The 22,461-nt window shown below is 35.5% G+C and overlaps 1 protein-coding gene across 2 annotated transcripts in view; it reads right to left on the bottom strand.

Annotated features, from left to right (window-relative positions):
- Positions 1–421: 421 nt before the first annotated feature.
- HELLS (helicase, lymphoid specific) overlaps positions 422–22,461 on the bottom strand; it is a 37,402-nt gene continuing 15,362 nt past the window's right edge. Inside the window, exons 7-22 of one of the 2 annotated variants that reach the window (XM_035025460.1) lie at positions 22,128–22,169; positions 19,075–19,299; positions 18,550–18,732; positions 17,744–17,887; positions 15,230–15,426; positions 14,940–15,036; positions 14,483–14,644; positions 12,819–12,958; positions 12,593–12,731; positions 11,876–11,959; positions 11,675–11,794; positions 9,386–9,427; positions 8,850–9,009; positions 6,191–6,287; positions 6,034–6,110; positions 422–871 (exon numbers count right to left, since the gene is read on the bottom strand). In XM_035025460.1, coding sequence (XP_034881351.1) covers positions 777–871; positions 6,034–6,110; positions 6,191–6,287; positions 8,850–9,009; positions 9,386–9,427; positions 11,675–11,794; positions 11,876–11,959; positions 12,593–12,731; positions 12,819–12,958; positions 14,483–14,644; positions 14,940–15,036; positions 15,230–15,426; positions 17,744–17,887; positions 18,550–18,732; positions 19,075–19,299; positions 22,128–22,169 — 2,004 coding nt within the window. In that variant the 3' untranslated portion in view covers positions 422–776. Of the gene's footprint in view, positions 872–6,033; positions 6,111–6,190; positions 6,288–8,849; positions 9,010–9,310; positions 9,428–11,674; positions 11,795–11,875; positions 11,960–12,592; positions 12,732–12,818; positions 12,959–14,482; positions 14,645–14,939; positions 15,037–15,229; positions 15,427–17,743; positions 17,888–18,549; positions 18,733–19,074; positions 19,300–22,127; positions 22,170–22,461 lie in introns of both variants that reach the window. The other variant, XM_035025451.1, reaches the window with a different exon arrangement.

Below are 22,461 nucleotides of genomic sequence, written 5' to 3'. Positions count from 1 at the left end.
CTATTTTCCTCTCTCAGTACTATTTACCCCTCCTACTATACATTTTCAAGGTCTCTTCTTTCTTGTTCTACCCTTGTTTTGCATGATATCCTACCACTTCCAATTTCTGGTCTTTTGTCAAGACCCTACAGTTTTCAAAGTCTGCTCTGAATTACCCACTGTCCAGTTGAAATCTTTATATGATATATGTGTAGAGTACTAACAAATAAAATTAAGTCAACATAATGTTGAATCACAATGGCAGTCAAGACTTTCGTTATTATTTCACCTGAGCCATTATTTTTCTGAAAAAATAATTTGATGAGAACATCTTATAACAAACATTTATTTGGTAAACTATTTTATAGAAATAGACCTTAAAATCAAACAATTTCTTATTTAAACAAGAGAAAGCATAATCCTAATCTTTCCCCCATCAAAGCCTACTCCATAACTGAAGTACCCCAAACCCATGAACTGTACTGCTAAAAGGGGGGAAAAAGACATTAAACTTCCACAGGAAGACTGAATAAATCTGGCAGTGGTTAAGTACACATCAGCCTGTACCCAAGAATATTACCGAGCCTGAAAAATTAACGGAAAATCTAAACTTACTATGAATACTTCTTTGTTCTTATAAGGCTCAGAAAATTATCACATATTAATTATGCAATGGTACAAGTTTCATTATGTAAACGGATAGGATCAAAAAAGTGGATAATCTGAATTTTAAAACCAATACAGGTAAATCACTAGACGTAAACAAGAACTTTTAAAAGACAGTCTTTAGCTCCACTTTAAAACACACATTCAGGACTGGAATCCTCTGAATTTTCTAGTATCTTGAAAATCCCCATCTTCTCTTTAATCGGTCCTGAGGCATTCATTTGATCTAAGAGAAAAATATATAAATATTTATTTTTAAAAAATTATACAAACATAAAAAGGAATCTTAAAGGAGATGTCCAATATGTCGTTATAGAGTCATCTGTCCAAAGCCTAAAAACCCACAGAAATGTGGGACCCTTTATTCCTTAATCAATATTCAACATAGCAAAAGTGAGAAAGTAAAGTATACTCCTCTTATTACAATGAAAACCGGCCTCTAAGAAACAGACAAATATCAGTTTGCTAATCAAAATCACTTCTGCTGAATTTAAGATACACAGGTATAGAGCACCAATGTGAAATTACATTCTGAGATGTTAAAAAAAATAAAAAGCCCAATCATGGTTAGTTTAAAAACTGGGAAGCAAGATACCATGAAAATTTATTTTCATACACACCCCTCACCGCTAATATGTGGTCTTTTACATTTTTGTCAATGATAGCTATGGAATGAAATCTCTACTGGTTTTGAATGGCATTACTCCAATTTCTTTGGATGTTGAAGCATCTTTGTTAACTGGCCACTTCTTTACTGGTAACTGCCTGCTCAAGTTGTCCATTTTTCTTGCTGACTTTTGGTTATGTGTATGTAATAAACACTTTCTATTATGTGTTGCACATATTTCTGTGATTTGTCTCTAATCTCTGTTCATGGTATCATGTTTTTATACAAGTCTTTAATGTAATAAAATCTATCAATCTATTCATTTAATTTTGTACCTTAAGAATTCTTTTGCTGTTCTAAAAATCATGCATATATATTCCTATGTTTAAAAAGTTTTGCTTTTAATATTTAGGTTTTGACCAATTAATCTATCTAGAATTTGTTACGGAGTATGATATGAGGTCTCCCAGCTGTTGATTAGAAATGTCCCAGCATCATGTATTTGAATAACAAGAATTCTCCCTCTCTAGTTTGAATTGCCATTTCTGTCATTTACTGATTTTCCCCACAAGTTTGGTTGGCTTTCTGAATTTGCCAAACCACTGGTTCATTTATCTTATCATATGCTAATTCTAGCCTTGATTATTGTGACCTTTAAATTGCGTCTTAATACATGGTATGGAATATTCTGTTGTTCTTGAAAACTGTCTTGGCTCTTGGCCCTTTACTCTTCCATATAAATTTTTAAAACTGCCTGTCATAGTTCTTTAAAGTCATATTGGGGTTTTAATTAGAAAATCATATAAGAGGGGCGCCTGGGTAGCTCAGTGTCTGCCTTTGGCTGGGGTAATGATCCCAGGGTCCTGGGATCGAGCCCCACATCCGGCTCCCTGCTCAGAGGGAAGCCTGCTTCTCCCCCTCCCACTCCCCGCTTGTGTTCCCTCTCTTGCTGTCTCTCTGTCAAATGAATAAATAAAATCTTAAAAAAAAGAAAGAAATATAGGTTAAGTTGGGCAAGAACTTATATTTTAACATGTACATATTACACATGACACCCATGAATACAGTTAAATATGTATTTATTCAGTCCTATGTTTCATAATTTTGCCCATAATGGCCTTAAAGGAAGTGTTACATTAAATCCTAGGCATTTTAGTTTTGTAGCTATTGGAAGCATCTTATTTTCGAAATAATTATTGCTGATATGCATACTATTAATTAATAACAACCTTCTTTAATTCTATTCTAAAAACTTCTAAATTCCCTTAACTTTCTGTGGAGATGATTATATCACCTGCAAAAATTATACTAAAACTAAGTACTACTCCCCTAAACCTACTTTTATTATTTTACAGTGTTAGGACTTCCTTGTAAATTGTGCAATGTTGTGTACTGTACAGTGGGAGTGAGACCTGCTATCCTTGAATGCTCTTGATTTTAGTAATTTACTGGATGGATGCATTTTACCAGATTAACAACATTCTTTTCCATGTCTAGTTAAAGAAATATGAGGTGATTATGACGTTATCTCAAGTGGGTTTTCCGTACCTAGTTCTCCTTTATTCAGTTAATGCAAATATTTTCAGATATTACATTATCCTTGCATACCTTCTATACAACTGATTTTTTTTATTTTAAGATTTTTATTTTTTTAAGTAATCTCTACACCTAATGTGTGGTTTGAACCTACAACCCCAAGATCAAGAGCTGCATACTCCAGACTGAACCAGCTGGGCACCCCTATATAACTGATTTTTATTTAATAATATATTTAAGATTTGGTCATAGGGCTTTATCTTTCTCATTTTCGTGAACTATTTGAAAACTAAAATAAACATGCAAATAACCCAGAATATGGGCGCCTGGGTTGCTCAGTCGGTTGGGCATCTGCCTTCAGCTCAGGTCATGATCCCAGGGTCCTGGGATTGAGCCCCGCATCGGGCTCCCTGCTCTGTGGGGGAGCCTGCTTCTTCCTCTGCTTGTGCTCTGTCAAAAAAGTAAGTAAAATCTTAAAAAAAAAAAAAAAAAGAACCCAGAATAGCTAAAACTTATTTTGAAAAAGAACAGAACTGGATTCGCTCCTCACAATTTCAAAACTGACCACAAAACTGTTAATAATCAAGACAGTGTGAAAGTGACACAGGATTGACAAACAGATAAAGGGGCCAGAATTTAGAGTACAGAAATAAACTATTACATTTATGATCAATTGACTTTCAATTAACATTGCCAAGGCAATTCAATAGGGAAAGAATAATCTTTTCAACAAATGGTGCTGGGACAACACCGTAACAATATGCACAAAAGAATTTAGACCTTTACCTCATACTCTACAGAAAAATTAACTCAAATGCAAGAACTAAAACTAATTCTTCAAAGAGAACACCATAACCTTCATTAGGCAAAGATTACTTAGACATGACACCAAAATCATGAGTGGTAACAAAAAAAGATAAACTGGACTTCATCAAAATTAAAAATTTCTGACCTTCAAAAGACACTAATTAACAAAAGTGCAAGACAAGGGGGTGCCTGGCTGGCTCAGAAGGTAGAGTATGTGACTTTTGATCTCAGGGTCATGAATTTGAGCCCCACACTGGGCGTATAGTTAAAAAAGAAAAAAAAAGAAAAAAGAACATGCAAACTAAGCCACAAACTATGAGAAAATATTTGCAGAACATGTATCAGATAAAGGGCTTATATCTCAAATATACAAAGACTTCTCTCAACTCAATGAAAAGAAGACAAAGAGCACAATTTTAAAAAGAGGTATTTGAAACGAAATTAAAGACATCAGGAAATTAAATCAAGTCATGTGCTCGTTAATGTTTAACGACTGACTCCCCTGATGCCCTGCCCCACCAAAAGGCCCTGATTTGTAGTTTTTCCCCATCTCCATGGTATTAAATATCCCTACCATCAATACCAAAGTACCAACATAACAGTATTGAAGTAGGGTTGGGAAAAGATGTGCAGCAGTACAGCATTATACAGTATTTCCAATATACAGATACAATACACACAATCAAGAGCACAGATACTAATAGTACGTTAATAATATAACTAGGAAATGATGAATTTTAAATATTATATTTGTTTTCAAGATAATTTATGGTTGCCATTGTAGACATCCATTCATTATTCTAAAGACTGATAAATAGGGGCGCCTGGGTGGCTCAGTCGTTAAGCGTCTGCCTTCGGCTCAGGTCATGATCCCAGGGTCCTGGGATCGAGCCCCACATTGGGCTCCCTGCTCTACGGGAAGCCTGCTTCTCCCTCTCCCACTCCTCCTGCTTGTGTTCCCTCTCTCGCTATCGCTCTTTGTCAAATGAATAAATAAAATCTTAAAAAAAAAAAATAAAGACTGAGCAATTTATCCTGCTTCAGCTGTACAGACAGTATCCTGTACAGAATAACCAAAGAAATGATACGGAAAAGTTCTTAATAAACTAATTCTAGCTAATAAAGGAATAACAAGACAAGAAAATCACCATTTTGCAATCCTTAAGGAAATAATGGTTCTAAACAATCATCATCAATGGATACTAAAACCATCAAGTCAAATAGAAGGACAGAAAACTTTCTAAGATCAGCCTGAATCAGCTGACCAATCTTAGCTCACTAAAAATAAACTCAGATATATATGCTGCCTGGTAGGATTTAAACTCTGACAACAGCTCTTCTGTCTTGGCTGCTGACATACCATCCCGACTAAGGAAGACATGGAAATGTCAGGATCACGTGAACCATGGCCACACTGGCAAACACCAGACGCACCCAGGAACTAAGGTGATCAACTTCAACAACCATCTACCCAGATTACTTTGGGAAAGTTGGTATGGCGCATTAGCGCTGGAAGAGGAATCAGAGGTTTCGCACATCTGCCAACCTCGATAAACTGTGGACCTTGGTTAGTAAGCAGACACTGGTAAATGCTGCCAAAAACAAGATTGGAGCCGATCGTATCGTTGATGAAAGGCCATCAGACTACAAGATTCTGGGAAAGGTAACGCTCCCAAAGCAGCCTGCCATCAGAGAAGGCCAAATTCTGTAACAGAACAGCTGAGAAGATTAATGGTGCGCTGGGTGGGGGCTGGAAGGTGGGAGCTGTGTCCTGAAGCCACATGGAAGGAGCCTCATTAAATGCTAACAAGTGCTCTTCTCAAGAATAGAATGACGAAGTATTTCTAAGCAATGGAACCTGGATCTAACGAAGCCTGTACAGCTATGTACATAGCTATGTACACTTCTCAGAAAATAAGTAGAATGAGGAACAAATCAAAGGACAACACAAAAGGGGTAAAAAATAATAATAATCAGCCAATTCCAGAATGTAGGTCATTGCATAGGGCAAATAATCCAGTTTTTGTCAATGACTTGGAAAAACAAAAGTGAGGAGGGTGTTACAGAAGAAAAGAGACAAAGCCAACAATGAAATTTGGAACCTGATTCTAACTGTAAAGATTTGAGACCACTGGAGAAATCTCGATATGGTCTAGCTAGAAAGTTTTAGTGCCAATTTTCTTAAATGTAATAATGTAATGACACAGTGACTATGTTTAAAGATACATTCTTCTCAGTAAAAGATGCCTGAGTAAAAGATGGGTAAAATCTCATGATTTTAAGATTCTGACAAGAGAATCACAATGAAAAAAGATTGGTTAAATGCTGTGGACTAGTGGCTGAATGAATTACATATAGGGATACATAAGTATTACTATTCTCTCTTTTTACAAGTCTGTTTCAGTTTCTGTTAAAGGAAGTAAAAGCAGGATACTTGCCAATAAGGTCACTTCGATCTAACAACAACTCCAGATCTTTATCACTAATGACCTTCTCTCTTGATCCTTTTACTTCCCTATAAGAAAACAAAATATTCAAGTCCATATGAGAAATCAAAACTGTGAATTACATTCTTCTAAAATTAAAAAGCCTTACCTTTCATAATCTCTAGATTTTAATAATTCCATTAATTCCTTAGGGTCTAAGAAGTTCTTAGATTGATTTAATCCAGACTGACCACCTTTGAAATGATCTAGAAAAAATTTTCAAGAGATTCAAAACACTGACAATTACTTTTAAAACCAAAATATACTACATTACAAACCAATCAGAATGGCTTACGTTAAAAAGAACAGGCAAAGTCAAGTGTTGATAAGGAAGAAAAGCAACCACAACTCTCCTACTTCATTGGTAGAAGTATAAAATGGTATGTCCACCTGGGGAAAAGGTTAGCCGTTTCCTAGAGGTAAACATACACCCAAGGAAAGACCAAGAACAAACAAAGGCATACGTCCACAAACACTTGAACAAGAGCAGCTTATTCATAAAAACCAAAATCTGGAAAACAATTTAAATGTCAACCAACTAAAGAATAGATACATAAAACTATTAACTTCTAAAACACAAACATAAACGAATCTCAAAATATTATGCTGAACAAAAGTAGCCACATATATACAAATGAATCCATATATGAAGTTAAAGGAAAAAGGAGTCTGTGTCAGAAACTGGAACAGTGGTGCCTTCTACCGAGGGACAAGGGAACATGGAAAATGACTGGTGCACAAGGAAATGCTTTTGGATGAGGGACAGGTTTGTTACCTTGATCCGGAGGATAGTTACAGGAATGTATACATTTGTCAAAATTCATCAATCTGTACATTTAAGATCTGGGTATTTTACTATATGTATATTACCTCAATAAAACACTCTGTCAGTATTTTAAAAATTCCTTTCAAATTGTTCTTTGATATTAATTTTTCAAAATACTGAAAACAGACTTGGGAAAACAAAACTAGACATACATTTTACTGAATTTAAATTATATTCAACAAAGAAAATATATTTCATCATTCAAATTCCTAAAGCAGAACAGGTGAAAATTTTTTAATTTGCACAAAATCTTATTAGAAAAGTTCTTTTTATATAATTAAAAAAAAAAAGAAAAGAAAAAGAAAGTTCCTTTTTCCTCCAGTGTAAATTCCAACTACAGTCTGAACGTTCAATCAAGGCAAATTACAGATTTCTAAAACCTAACCCGTATTTCCCTCAAAATCAGATACACTGGAGAAAGTATTTTCAAGTAGAGAGCAGGCAGAAAAGTAGCATAAAACAAATTGATAGCTGGGGCGCCTGGGTGGCTCAGTCGTTAAGCATCTGCCTTCGGCTCAGGTCATGATCCCAGGGTCCTGGGATCGAGTCCCACCATCGGGCTCCCTGCTCAGCAGGAAGCCTGCTTCTCCCTCTCCCCCATACCCCTGCTTGTGTTCCCTCTCTCGCTCTCTCTCTGTCAAATAAATAAATAAAATCTTAAAAAAAAAAAAAAAAAGCAAATTGATAGTGATTTTCAACATTATCATATTCCCCTTTCTCTAGGCTTCAAAGCTTACAGATGTTTTCAACTTTTGTTAAGGTAGCCACAAAGCCAATTTACCAAATAGAATTTTAGATTTTTTTTTTTTTTTTATTTGAGAGAGAGAGAATGAAAGACAGAGAGCATGAGAGGGAGGAGGGTCAGAGGGAGAAGCAGACTCCCTGCCGAGCAGGGAGCCCGATGCGGGACTCGATCCCAGGACTCCAGGATCATGACCTGAGCCGAAGGCAGTCGCTTAACCAACTGAGCCACCCAGGCGCCCCCCAAATAGAATTTTATTTTGAACAAACAGAAGTAGAACTTCTCCGAAGAATCTTAGGGAACAAAATATAAAACACCAATGTCTCACTTACTTTACTTCCCCTACCTCTCAGAATCTCTTCCAGTTTAAAAAACACTGTATTTGTGCTTAGGTGGCTCAGCCGGTTAAGCATCCCACTCTTGATTTCAGCTCAGGTCATGATTCCAAGGTCGTGAGATTGAGCCCCATACTGGGCTCCATGCTGGGTGTGGAGCCTGTTCTCTCTCCCTCTCCCTTTGACCCCACAACCCTCTCTCCCTCCCTTAAAAAAAACACACTGTATTTAAAAAATACAAGGTTTGAAATGATGAAAAGGACGTTCTGTAGAGCCAAATATTTTTTGAAATAATGAGTTTAACTAAACAGATTTTTTTTTTAGTAGCGCTACTTCAACATTATCTTTACTATTCTAATACTTAATATACTGGACTAGTAAGAAGCGGCTTGAGGTTTTCTTAAAGCCTTTTGGCAGGCAATCTCTTATCAAGAATAAGCATTAACATCCTGCCAAATCCCCATGACAGAGTTGAGGATATGATACTTTGAAAGTGTCCTGGAGAGTTTTCTTTGCCCCTCTGCTCCTCATCTAGACAGTAATGTTTTTCCTTTGTTGTCACACCAACCTCTAGTTTAGGTCTTTACAACAGCAAATTGCGCACTGCCTATTTTTTTTAAGTAGACTTCATGCCCAACATGTAGCCCAACATGGGGCTTGACTTCACAACCCTGAGATCAAGACCTGAGCTGAGATCTAGAATTGGATGCTCACCCGACTGACCCACTTAGGCGCCCCTCCCCACTGCCTATTTAAATCCTACACCAGGTAAGTTGTACCAATTTCTTTTATAAGAAAACAACAGTATGAAATCTCACAGTAAATGACAAATGAAAAAAGAAAAGTACTAAAAAGTATTATTTACTTTTGTGGATGATCAACTTTTCCAGTTTTCTTTTAGCAGCTGCTCTTTCCACAATTTTCTGATCGATAGTATTTGCTGTTACAAGACGATATACAACAACTGGCTTTGTCTGACCAATTCTATGACATCTATCCTGGGCCTGAAGATCAGACTGGGGATTCTTAAAGTGAAAAGAAAAATAACATTTAACAGTTTAACATTAAGGTTATTTAAACTCCTACTGAAGTTAAATGCATGATCCAATCAGAATCTTTTAAAGTCTCTTAACTCATTTTAGCTATCTAGAATGGTTTCAATGATACAACATGTTCAAGATTTTACACACAGGGCACTTGATAATGATTTTTGTCTTAAGATGGGATACCTTTTCTAAATAGATAAATAAAACTGCAAAGCATACAATGAAAAATCAAAAATTCAGAGTGGAAATATAACAGCATATTGCTAAATTTCCAACTTACCCAATCACTATCATAAATGATAACTGTATCTGCTGCAGTCAAATTAATGCCCAGGCCACCAGCTCGTGTACTTACTAAGAAGATAAACACATCTGGATCTGTGTTGAAGCTGTGCATCTAAAAGGAAAAAAAAAAAAAAAAAGGTAAACTCAAGGAATTAAGAAAGCAACTGTTACTGCCTAGAATGTGGATATGATGTTGCATGCGGACCAACCATCTTATAACCACGTGTTTATAACAAAGGAGTGGGGAGGGCAATGCCAAGGGATATAATAAGTCAGCATTCTTGAAACTAGATATGAATTCTTCAGTATCTACAGGACTTTCAGTGTGGAGTAAATAAATACTGAAAACCCCAGAAGTCATGAAAGTTGAAAAAGACCAATTTGCTGAAGAGAAAGTTATCAAAGTCTCCCCTCCCACAAAATAAAAATTGTTCAGCATTACGTACTGCCCAGGTTAAGACAGTAAACCTGGTCTTCAGAGGGGCTTGAGACCGGGTAGCTCAGGCCAGTCACACAGATACATCATGCCTATGTGACTAACCCTCAAAGAAAACTATGGACAGCAAGACTCAGATGAGCTTCCCTGGCTTACTTCACATGTACAGTTACAAATAGCCACTGAGAGAATTAAGTGCTCTCTGTGTGACCCCACTGAAAATATACACCTGGTTTCACCTAGACTTCACCCTATGTGACTTTTCTTTTTGCTGATTTTCATCTGTATCCTTTCACTGTAATAAATCATAGCTATGAGCATTAGAAATAAAGACAACTAACTTTAGCCAAAAGAACTGAGGAGGGAAATTGTTTTTAATTATAGCAATTAAAAGGTGTATCCACAGGAGACCGAATCAATCATTTACGTCTAGAAAGCAATTATGTTAACATATAAAACATCTGCTTATGTTAACTTCATTTGTTTTCCAAGCCCCTCTTTTATTAAGGATATTTTTGTTGGGGCGCCTGGGTGGGTCAGTCAGTTAAGTGTCTGCCTTCAGCTCAGGTCATGATCCCAGAGTCCTGGGATGGAGCCCCGCATCAGGCTCCCTGCTCTGCAGGAGCCTGCTTCTTCCCCACCCCTCTGCTGCTCCCCCTGCTTGTGCTCTCTCTTTCTCAAATAAATAGAATCTTAAAAAAAAAAAAAGGATATTTTTGGGAGCGCCTGGGTGGCTCAGTTGTTAAGCATCTGCCTTTGGCTCAGGTCATGGTCCCAGGGTCCTGGGATCGAGCCCCACAGCAGGCTCCCTGCTCGGCGGGAAGCCTGTTTCTCCCTCTCCCACTCCCCCTGCTTGTGTTTCCTCTCTCGCTGTGTCTCTCTGTCAAATAAATAAATAAAATCTTTAAAAAAAAAAAGGATATTTTTGTTAAAAAAGAAAACTCACACATCACAAGGGAAGTTTAAGGAAGAATATCTAGTATTATTTAAAAAAAAAGTCTAGGGGCGCCTGGGTGGCTCAGTTGGTTAAGCGACTGCCTTCGGCTCAGGTCATGATCCTGGAGTCCCGGGATCGAGTCCCGCATCGGGCTCCCTGCTCGGCGGGGAGTCTGCTTCTCCCTCTGACCCTCCTCCCTCTCATGCTCTCTCTCTGTCTCTCATTCTCTCTCTCTCAAATAAATAAATAAAATCTTCAAAAAAAAAAAAGTCTAGACCATCCTCTCTTAAAAAATAGTGACCAGAACAACAACAACAAAAACCCCAAGTGGTTTCCCAGTGGATGGGGTAGGTAGGAAAACTGGGTTGCCTGAGAGCGGGCATGAGAGAACTTCCTGAGCTACTGTTAAGTTTGCATTCATCAAAACTCAGAAAATGTATGCTTGACTTTATTCACTTCAGGATATGTAAAATTTACCCAAAAAGACAAAATATGCTGAAATAATAGAAGGGAATTATTTTCTATAATTTATTTTGAAATGCCCCCCAAAAGATAAAATGTTAAATAGATACAGAAATGGACTGATTCTATATCACAAGCATATGACAAAAAGGAATAGTATAAGCTTAACGGCAGGTTTTCGGATTTATAGGTGTTCCTGTAAAATTCTTTCAGTTGCTCAGATTTTATATTTTCAGTGAAATGTTGGGGTAGAGAGAACAGCCAAAGTCAGGAGAAAAAAAGCTCTTGTTATCTCAATATTCTTACAGTGGTAGTGAAGTTAGGATATTATTAAGTCAAGTTGGACCAGAAAACATACATAATTTAAGAAACATTAAGACTTACTAATACTAAATAATGCTTATGCTTTTCATCCTGCTACAAGGTTTTTAGTCTATCAATTTGTGGTTCTACGAAGAATATTACTTTAGAAATCAAGATAGTTACAAAAGAGAATTTGGTATGTATGACATAAGTAGTCTTACATTTTTTTCTCTCTCTGAATAAGACATGGATCCATCAAGCCTGCTAAAGTTGAAATTTCTAAAGTGGCAATAATCCATCAAAATGTCCAACATTCTTGTCATTTGTGAAAAAAGTAGCACCTGAAATTTAAATATATCTTAGTATCTATACCAATTAATAGGAAGTAATTAAATAACCCAAATTCCAGTCAAAAGTACCACCTTGTGACCTCTGGCTTTTAGTTCTGGCAGCATTCGATCCAAAATTAAGAATTTCCCAGAATTTGTTACCAATTCTTCATCAATCTTAAAAGCAGGCAAAGAACAGAAAAAATAGTCATAATAATTACCAATAATCTGTTTTTGTCAAAATAAAATCTATGTAAATAGTTCATTTTCAGTAAGTCCCCATAAAACTTTAAATAAAAAAAACCTGACCTTATCATTTGATCTTTTAAAATCAGAAGACAGTTTTTTCTCAAGGAAAGACATACTCTGGTATTTAAAATGGGGGCACCTGAGTGGCTCAGCAGGCTAAGCGCCCCACTCTTGCTTTTAGCTCAGGTCATGAGATCAAGCCCCACGTAGGGCTCCACACTGAGCATGGAGCTTGCTTAAGATTCTCTCCCCTTCTGCCCCTCCCCCCCACTGAGTCCACACACGCTCTCTCTCAAAAAATAAATAAAGCGAATGACTTCACAAAAAAACAAAAATTAATTTAAGTCCTACCTTGAACTATCCTCCCCACTTCTCTCCCAAGGGCTTTATAAGACAACTTTAAGCTTAAACTTACTGCACAGATGTTGAAGTTTACTCTTTTTTTTCAAGATTTATTTATTGGGGGGGGCGGAAGAAAGGAGGGGGGAGGGAGGGAATGGGAGGGAGGGAGGGAGGGATAGTTATAGATATCAAAACAGTACATTATTAAATGGTATTCACCTTAAACTCTTGTGTGACCGGGTCTATAGGGTACTCAATCAAATATGGATGATTACAGCACTTACGAAGGAGCATCATTATATTCTGCAGCTTCAGATTAACCTCAGATTCTATAGGGATATTTGTTTCCACAACAGCTCTACCAAAAAACATAGAATCCATGAATGTGAGAAATACAAAAAGTATCACGGTTTAAAAGATACTTAAATTTATTTTAAACTCACACCTTTCTCGGTCTACTTCTGGCTGCATTTGACTGATCAATTTTTCCAATTCATTAGGGAAATCATCTATTTTGCTGTAATTTATTGACTTTCTAGTTCGCCGTCTTGGTCGTCCAGTGGGACTTAGCTCGACGGTTTCTTTCTAAAAGTGAACAATTAAAGAGAAATATATGTTTAAGAAGCTATACCCTTAAATTCTAAATACATAAAGTGGACTGTAATATTTTTATGTGCAAATGTTTTAAGATATAAAGAAAAAAATAATTTTGTCTTTCATCATCAAGTTTAGGGATTTCCAAAGGCACAAAACGAAGGATCCATAAACTTTGGCCAAGTGCGTATGAGGTCATATGAAATTTATTTTAATGCTTATGACAATATTATAGAATTCGAGTAAATGCCTCTACATCTCAGTGGAAAAAATTAAGGATGGATAGAACTGTTCTGAACTTATTTAAAGAATTTAATAACTTAGGGTTAAATTAAGGGGCTCCACATATCTGCATTAGAGACTATTTCTTTGGATTGGTATAACACTGCAATGAAACTCCTCAAAACAAGCAACGATTATAAATTTCTTTTTTCTTTTTTTTAAGATTTTATTTATTTTTTAGAGAGCGAGCGAGAGAGAAACAGCATGAGAGGGGAGAGGGTCAGAGGGAGAAGCAGGCTCCCCGCTGAGCTGGGAGCCCGATGTGGGATTCGACCCCAGGACCCTGGGATTATGACCTGAGCCGAAGGCAGACGCTTATCCATCTGAGCCACCCAGGCGCCCGCAACGATTATAAATTTCTAATAGCTAAAAAGCCAGATCCTCTCTTTAATTATAATAAAAATTGTGGAACAGGGGCGCCTGGGTGGCTCAGTTGTTAAGTGTCTGCCTTCGGCTCAGGTCAAGATCCCGGGGTCCTGGGATCGAGCCCCACGTCGGGCTCCCCACTCGGCGGGAAGCCTGCTTCTCCCTCTCCCACTCCCCCTGCTTGTGTTCCCTCTCTCACTGTGTCTCTGTCAAATAAATAAATAAAATCTTAAAAAAAATAAAAATAAAAATTGTGGAACAGTCTAATGGTTGCACAAAACAGAAATGTATAGAACCATGTTTTGAAAAATAGATACATGGCATACAGTAAAAAATCTGGACATTTAAACAAAATTTAAGGGTCTCCTAATCTTTTGTTTTAAGATAATCACATTCCACTTTAATCATTCCACATTTTAATGTAATATGGTGGGTGAATAAAGAAGATATTTCTTTCAAATAAGGTATTCTACTACATTTTTTGGAGATTAATAACCTAGAAAGGGATTGTGTGTGGGGGGGGGTGGGATTGGTCTAGCTGGGAAACTCTGGTATATAGTGTGTGCTTGTTCAAATGTATTTCCAAGTCCATTCCCACATAGCATGATTTGGGTTAATCTGGGACAGGAATAAAAAATTTTAACAAACATTCCAGATAACTATAAAGGAATTAATGCATGAGCCATCACCTGAATTTTAGTAGGATCACAGAATTACTACGAGACAACTTTTACTGCCTTCTACTCTAGTTAGAAATTCACCCTCGACAAGTCCTAAAAAAGAGGTGATAACCTCTAAGATTGAAATTAACCATGAAATTTCCAACATCAACTGTCATTTACAGTTTATGTCAAATCCACACTCTACCTCACTGCATCCAAACATGTTTGCAATTGTACGGTTCACAATGGCTGTATAAAAGATCTCTTGTTTCTTTGAAAGCGGTGCATAAACAACTACTTCTCGTTTAGGAGGAACTTCAAGAGTAACATCAGATTTTAGTCTTCTCAGTAAGAAAGGTGTTAGAATCTAAAATTTAAACATGAATAAATGTATGTGAATATTAAGCATTCGTATGCTTTCAGGCAATACTCTCTCCACACACCTCTTTTTCCCTTCTTTCCCCTTTTTCCTTTATAAATACTGTGAAGTCTTAAAAAATGAAGACCCCCACTCCCTCAGATTTAACTTATTCCCTTGCTCTTTCCCCACCCCCAGAGGTCACGTTTTCAAAATCTACTACAAAGGGTTGAACAGGCAATTTATGGGGTTCCTTTTTTATTCTAGGAGTCCACAGTGAGCAGAATTAAGACAAAGTCACAACCTGGTGCAGCATATGCAATACATTCTGTTCTCTTTCTTTAGCAATAATATCTTCAGCAGTTTCAGAAAGACTAGTGATATCAAACCAAGATTCAAAGCTGTAAGAGAAAAAAATGATTACAAGTTAACCTATCATATAAATCAATTATATTAACATATATATATCACGAAGAACTTGCCAAAAAGCTATCATTTTAATCCAACTACCTAGAAGAAAGGAATTAATTTTAACTAAGCACAGATTTGAGGTTAGAAAAATATAGAAAATAGTTAAATAACTGGCTTACCTACCTTTTCAAGTCATCAAATACATCTGGCAACAAAAAGTTTAGCAATGACCAAAGTTCTGATAAATTGTTTTGCAAGGGAGTACCAGTCAAAAGAAGTTTGTTATCTGCATTGAATCGTTTTAACTCCCTGATTAGACGGCATTTCATGTTCTTAATCCTGTGTCCTTCATCTACTATTAAGTATTTCCAATAGCAGTGCTAGAAAAGGAATTTAGGGAAAAACTTTAAAATGATAATCTCACAATTTTTTTAAAAACAATTCAAAAATAAAACTTCTTTATCAGGGATGGATGTTCAATTTTATCAAATGGCATTTCTGTACCTACTGAAATGGTCATGTTTTCCTCTGATCTACTAAAAGGATAAATTTCCTGAAACTGATGTATACTTGTGTTCCTAAAATAGACTTCCCTTGGCTATGAACTAATAAAGTCCACCTGCTATTATGTATTTAAATATTTTCTATTCACATTCTTTAGTCAAAGCAGTCTGGGGGCACCTGGGCAGTGCAATCGTTTGAGTGTCCTACTTGATTTTGGCTCAGGTCGTGAGATCGAGCCCCACATTGGGCTCTGCACTCAGCGTGGAGTTCGCTTGAGATTCCTTCCTTCTTCCTCTACCCCTCCCACTTGTGCTCTCTCTCATTCTCTCTCTCTCTCTCAAAATAAATCTTAAAAAAAAAAAAAAAGGCAATCTGTGGTTTCCCTGTGTAATGCTTTGTCAGGTTTTGATTAGTGTTATACTAGATTCCTAAAAAAGAACTAAAGCTTTTATTAGTTCCCCACGCTCTGAAACATTAAATACTAGAATTTTCATTCTTGAGGCCTACATCTGAAATGGACACTCTTTTTAATCTGATGGTGTTCTCAGTTTCTTACGTAATTACTGATTTGTTTAGACTTTGCCTTTCTTCTGGAGCCAGTTTTAGTAATTTCTATCTTCACAGAAAGCCACTCATTTACTTTCAGCAAGTTGTCATAAAAATTATTTTCTCATTTTCCAAAACTTCGTTAAAAAAAAAAAGCAAAAACAACAAAACTGCAATCTTACTTGGAGCATTATAATCTCAAAGGAGAAAAATACCCTTGTGGAAAAAAAAGCAAAAACAACAAAAAATCTTAATCAGGCAAGCTTGAAGTTCATCTATTTTATTGTTTAAAAATACAGAAATATGGGATATTTCTAGGAAATATAAATACCAACCTGGCAAGTGTAGGTATCCTTGGAGAACAGGATTGGCAAATTGGGGGGAAGAGTATGAAATGGGGCATTTTTTGCATTTCACTTTAATACATTCATAACAGAATAAAAAAACTTTTTTAACATATTATGACTTTTTTTTTAAAGAAAAACAACTTGGGACTTCTTTTGCTGGTAATACCAGATAATCTAAGTAACCTCTCACTGTAAGACATCTACCATAAAAAAGCCAAACAAATATAAATGAGTAAGTAAAAGCAAAGAGAAAACTCAATGCAACAGAAATGAGGGTTCTGAAAAATGATCTGGTAAGTTAACGGATACTTCTGCTGTCACTCAGCAATAGGGGCCCTGCACCCCCAAAGGGAAGATCCTTAAAATAATATCCTAAGTTCAGAGAAAGGGAAAATTACAAAAATTCTAGCCACTAGCAAATGGAATTGACAATAAAGCTTATCTGTTCCAATATGGGCAGGGTAGGGAGGTCAAAATAATCAGAAAGGTCTTCATGTTATATTATTTAGTAGAAAACTGAAGTTTCAAGACACAATGTATAAATTATATCCATATGTTAACAAAAATACTTAATATAGCAGCGGCATTCTCAGAATTACAACTGCTTTGAAGTCTGTATGCTTTTTTTCTAGGAGTGTATATTACTTTTACTGTGAAGAAGTAATAGAACTGCAATTCATATTCCAAATTTCCACCAGCACACAAGTAAAATTTGATACACCAGACAGAGAAAGGAAAACAAAGCTGTAAAGAACTATATGTGAAATAGGTGGAGCAGTGATAGAGAACTGCAAATACCAAAAAATGAACAGAGAGAGGCAATGAGCAAAGGTTAACTTTCCAACTGTATTATAACTTGGGCACTAATAAATAAGTAGCTACGACATACACAAAAAACAGACGCCATATATCCGTAAGACAGTCTAAAAATAACTTGTGTTCATATATTCTATTCTTATTTAATTAAAATTAAATGGGTAAGTTCTATATACTTAAACCACATGTCAGACCTATCTGTAACCTATTCACAGATTAGATTTATGTCTAGCTGAATTTAACACACTAAAATGATATTATGGCTATAGGTCAAGATGCTATTGCTTTAATTTTCTTGTTAGAAACTACAACCTTCTCAATCTGTTAATTTAAACCTTTGGTTTCTAAAAGAATCTGCAGAACACAATCTACTGCTTTCATCAGAAAAAAAATTAAACAAATGCTACCAGATGTGAGAATGTGCTATGAAATACGAAAAATGTGGTTTATGGATTACAAAGAGTTCAATGGAGACCAATCATACCTGTAATGCATTTCGATCTCTCATGGCTATTTCAAATGAAGTAATTACCACAGGATGAATCTGCAGTGTCCCTTTTCGCTTGTGAATATTCTTTACCAATTTTCGACGTTCCTGCTGGGTCCCATGATATAACATAGTAGGAATCTAAAAGATTTTATATTGATTTATAACAAACTTTAGAACAAAATGCAAATATCAACAATTTGGAAAATATAAAATTAATCATTTAGGAGAAAAAAAAGATAATTTAATCCTAGCTCTATTTTTCAATAGCAAAATGTTAATCACCTCTAATAAATTATTACTATAAGAGAATAAGCCATAAAAACAAATCAAGTATAAGGCAAGGATATGGCTAAGATGACACATATATGGAAGAAAAACACCATAGTAAGAGAAATAATTTCTGCCTAGGTCAGTCTTAGGTGAATGAAATTATCCAATGCACTGAAAATCATCCAGGGATATTTTTGGCAAATACCTGAGATTACTAATACTTATTCTTCCATATACACTTAACATGGACTTTGCTAACATTTGAAAAATAACTCAAGTAGGGGTGCCTCGCTGGCTCAGTCAGAGGAGCACACAACTCTTAATCTTGGGGCCATGAGTTCAAGCCCCATACTGGGTGTTAGAGATTACTTAAATAAACTTAAAACAAAACAAAAAACACAACCCTCAAGATGTAGTGTTTCTGTAGTACAGAAATCCATACAATTACAGTAACAATTCTACAATTCAGGCAACAAAGCAATAAAATATTAGAAATGATAACATATCCAACAAAAGGAAACATATCTTACATCTGGTGTAAATCTCTGGAATTCAGCCATCCAGTTAGGAAGTGTAGACAAAGGGCCACAGACGAGAAAAGGTCCAGGTACTCCTCTCTGAATCATCAATGCAATTGTAGCAATGCATTGAACTGTCTTTCCCAATCCCATTTCATCTGCTAAAATGCCATTAATTCCATTTTCCCAAAGCATCTGGACAAAATAATACGTACTGTATTTAAATTGATATAAACACCTATTGGATTAGCAATAGTTTATTTCTTCTTTTTACCCAAAGATGATAATTATGATAAGACTGACATATTCATGGTTGTAACATTTATGGGAAGTTCGTTATCAAAGCCATAAAAGTGTTGGCAGTCTAGAATACCAAAAATTAGTCTAGATAAATAAATATGAAAATAAGTATTTATACACAAAGGTTCACATTTAATAATGAACTTGGAAGGAACAACTCAGTTGTGTTACAGCACATTAATAGGTTATTATATAGATATGAACCAGTATCTTGTATTAAAATTGAGAATTCATTACCCTGAGCCATTCCATTCCTTCCACTTGGTACCATCGCATCACTCCTCCTGTGAAGTGTTTTGGTTGTTGAAAGGGTACTGGCTGTCCATTACATTTCCGAACTGGGTCAAAAAAGAATTTAGTATTCTGCCTAACCGTTTGAGACAATCTATCTTTAATTATACTATTTGAATCTTTGTTTTTCTGAAGGTCTTCTACACAGAGATTAGAAGAGGAGCTTTCATTCTGTAAAGAAAAAAGCTTAATTAGAACTTTGATACATAATGCTGCTACCCTCTATTTATCAGAAAATGTAATCAAAATGTACCCAGTCCTATAATCATTAAGTATAGAGAAATAAAATCATTTGTTGAATAAAACCTTAGAGATAGTTACCCCCATTCCCCCACAAATGCAAAGCCATTGAAAAAAAATTCTGAAAATAACTCTTACAGATTACAGGCATACACTACTGAAATGACCTTTACAATTGTACCTCCCATCCAAACTTTTAAAATGAGCTACTCAAGAATTTATTGAACTATTTTCTTAATAATAATTTCTTTCACCCAAATCAAAGATAATGGGTAATGTCTATAAAAAATAGAAATGAAAAAAAAAATTTCCTTTCAAGGAAAAAGAAACATTTATTTCCATCTAAATATTACTTTTGTTGAAGGAAAAGGGGCAAAGTAAATAAAGTTTAAGAACTCCAAACATCACACTTAAGAGTATTAACTTATCTGATGATACTCATTACCAACTTATGACCAATGACAGATTTTACTGGTTAGTGACGTCCACAACTCTGTTTTTTAAGAATGTGAAAATGAGGATTGAGTCAATTCAGATGGAAGTCTTATAAATGAGAAGTCATAAATAATGCCACAACTAGATATTCAACTGGAAAATTACAAACCCTGAGTTTCACCATTCCATACATAAAATTTGTGATGAACATCACAAACATCATAAAGTAAAACCAGAACTGTAAAGCTGTTAGAAGAAAACAGAGTATCTTGATAACCTTGTGATAAGCAAAAATTTCTTAAACAAGACAAAAACGCACTAACCACCAAAGGGGGGAAAAAAGCCATAAACTGAGCTACTATAAAACTTACAAGTTCTGCTTACTAAAAGATACCATTAAGAAAATGAGTAGGCAAGCCACAAACTAGAAGAAAATACAGTACATAAATCTGACAAAGAACCTGTACCTTATATAAAGAACTCATATATCAACAATAAAAGGGCAAGTAACCCAGTAAATGGGCAAAAGATGTGAACAGAAACTTTATAAAAGAAAACATACAGCCATTCATTAAGAACATGGAAATATACTTTACATCATTAGTAATTAAGAAAATGCAAAATAAAACCACACAAGATCATTTCACTTTCAGTAAAATGGCTAAAATTAAGAAGACTAACATGAAATGCTGGTAATATCAACAGAAATTTTTATACATTGCTGGTGAGATTAAAATAATGTGTTCACTTCAGGAGAAGAATTTTCTTATAAAGTTAAACATACATTTACAGTATAACCCAGCAATTCCATTCCTAGGTATATATCTAAGAACATGAAAACATGTCCACACAGACTTGTACAAAAATTATCATGGCGGTCTTATTCATAAGTCACAAACTGGAAACCATTCAAATGCCCATCCAGAGAATGGATAAAGAAATTATAATATTCATTCAATGGAATTCTACTCAGCAATTAAAAAAAAACTAGTAATAAACTCAACAATATAAATAAATATTAACTATGTTGAGTAAAAAGTTAACAGGAAATAAAAGATAAAAGACTACATATTTAGATTTTATTTGTATGAACTAGCCTGTGATAAAGGTTAAAAATTGGGCAAAACTGTCTGTGACAGAAGTCAAAAAGCCGCTGCCTCTAGGTTTGGTGGTGGGGGAAACGACTGGCAAGGGATATTAAGGGATCCTTCTACCATATGAAAAGATTCTAGATCTTGATTTGGGTGGTAGTTACACAAATGTATACATTTATCAAAATTCATCAGAATTAACACAAGCATAGTACACATTTACTTATTGCATATTATAAAATGGTCAAAATTCCATAGTAAATCATGGGAAATTAGACTGAAGTTTTATCTTTAAAAATTCAACTAAAGGGGCACCTGGGTAGCTCAGTAGGTTAAGCAGCTGCCTTCAGCTCAGGTCATGATCCCAGAGTCCTGGGAAGGAACCCCCGCGCCCTGCCCCCCACCGCCTGCTCAGTGGGGAGCCTGCTTCCCAGTCTGTCCCTCCCTCCCTGCTCATGGGTGCTCTCTCAAATAAAAAAAAATCTTTAAAAAAAATTTAAATAAATATGCAACTATATATTGTAAAAAAAATGCTTAAAAGATTATTTACATTTAACCTTGTTGAGTTATAATTATATCATAAACTAATCCTTATACTGAACAAATAAAAATCAATGCATTTATATAAGATGTAAATTTTGGCCAAAATTATGATGGGCAAACAGAATATATCCCATTTTATAATCATGTCATCAATTTTCCCAAAAGCCTATTAATCTTTGATAGGTAAGTTAATTTCTATATCCCTTGGTGAACATTTTCATGTTACAACTGTTTCTGCTTCTCTAAGAAATCTTGTACTTGAAAGGACATGGATAGTGAATACTCAGGTAACAAGGAATCTCTCCACATAAAATGGGGGTGGGGTGAGAAGCCTTCCCAAACAGTTCCAAAGACAATATTTAATGTCAGAAACAAGATTAAGGCATCTCTCAGAGCTTCCACAAGCTGTGCAATATATACACGTGGAATGCACATGGTTACAGGCACTTGCATTACTGCTAAACTCCCAAGGACCCATAAACTAATATTTACACATTAAGGAACATGCAATAGAACACCTTAAGTTGATATATAAGGAAGAAATATGATAGGATAAGAAATGAATTTTTTTTTTTTAAGGTTAAGAAATAGAGTAACTGGTGAGAAAAAAATGTACACTGGGGATTAAAGGAACTAATGATCAGGTAAACAGATATGGATCCTACATTTAATCTCTCATAAATCTCTTACCTCAATCTCCTTTTTATTTTTTTTAGCCACGGACAAAATTTCCTAGAACATTGAGAAAACAGAAATAAAGTAACAATGTATGTCATTCATTCATTTATTTATTCAACAAGCATTTACTCTGTTCTAACTTCATGCCAGGAAAATGGGCATAAGGCTCTCAAGGTAATTAAAATACAGGGCTCAAACTGGTGGACCTTAGGCAAAATTAAGGTTACAGTGTCTTATAAAACTCTGCATTAGTTAGCAACACTTAAAAATTGGGGTATTTCCTCCTAAATTTTCCAGGGTTTTTTTTTTTTGGTTTGTTTTTTAAACCAAAGCTTATCTGAAGAGA

Source organism: Mirounga leonina, unplaced genomic scaffold (assembly GCF_011800145.1).
Source record: "Mirounga leonina isolate KUSES-001 unplaced genomic scaffold, KU_Mleo_1.0 Mir_114, whole genome shotgun sequence".
Taxonomy (NCBI): domain Eukaryota; kingdom Metazoa; phylum Chordata; class Mammalia; order Carnivora; family Phocidae; genus Mirounga; species Mirounga leonina.
This window is presented reverse-complemented; position numbering and strand designations above follow the sequence as displayed.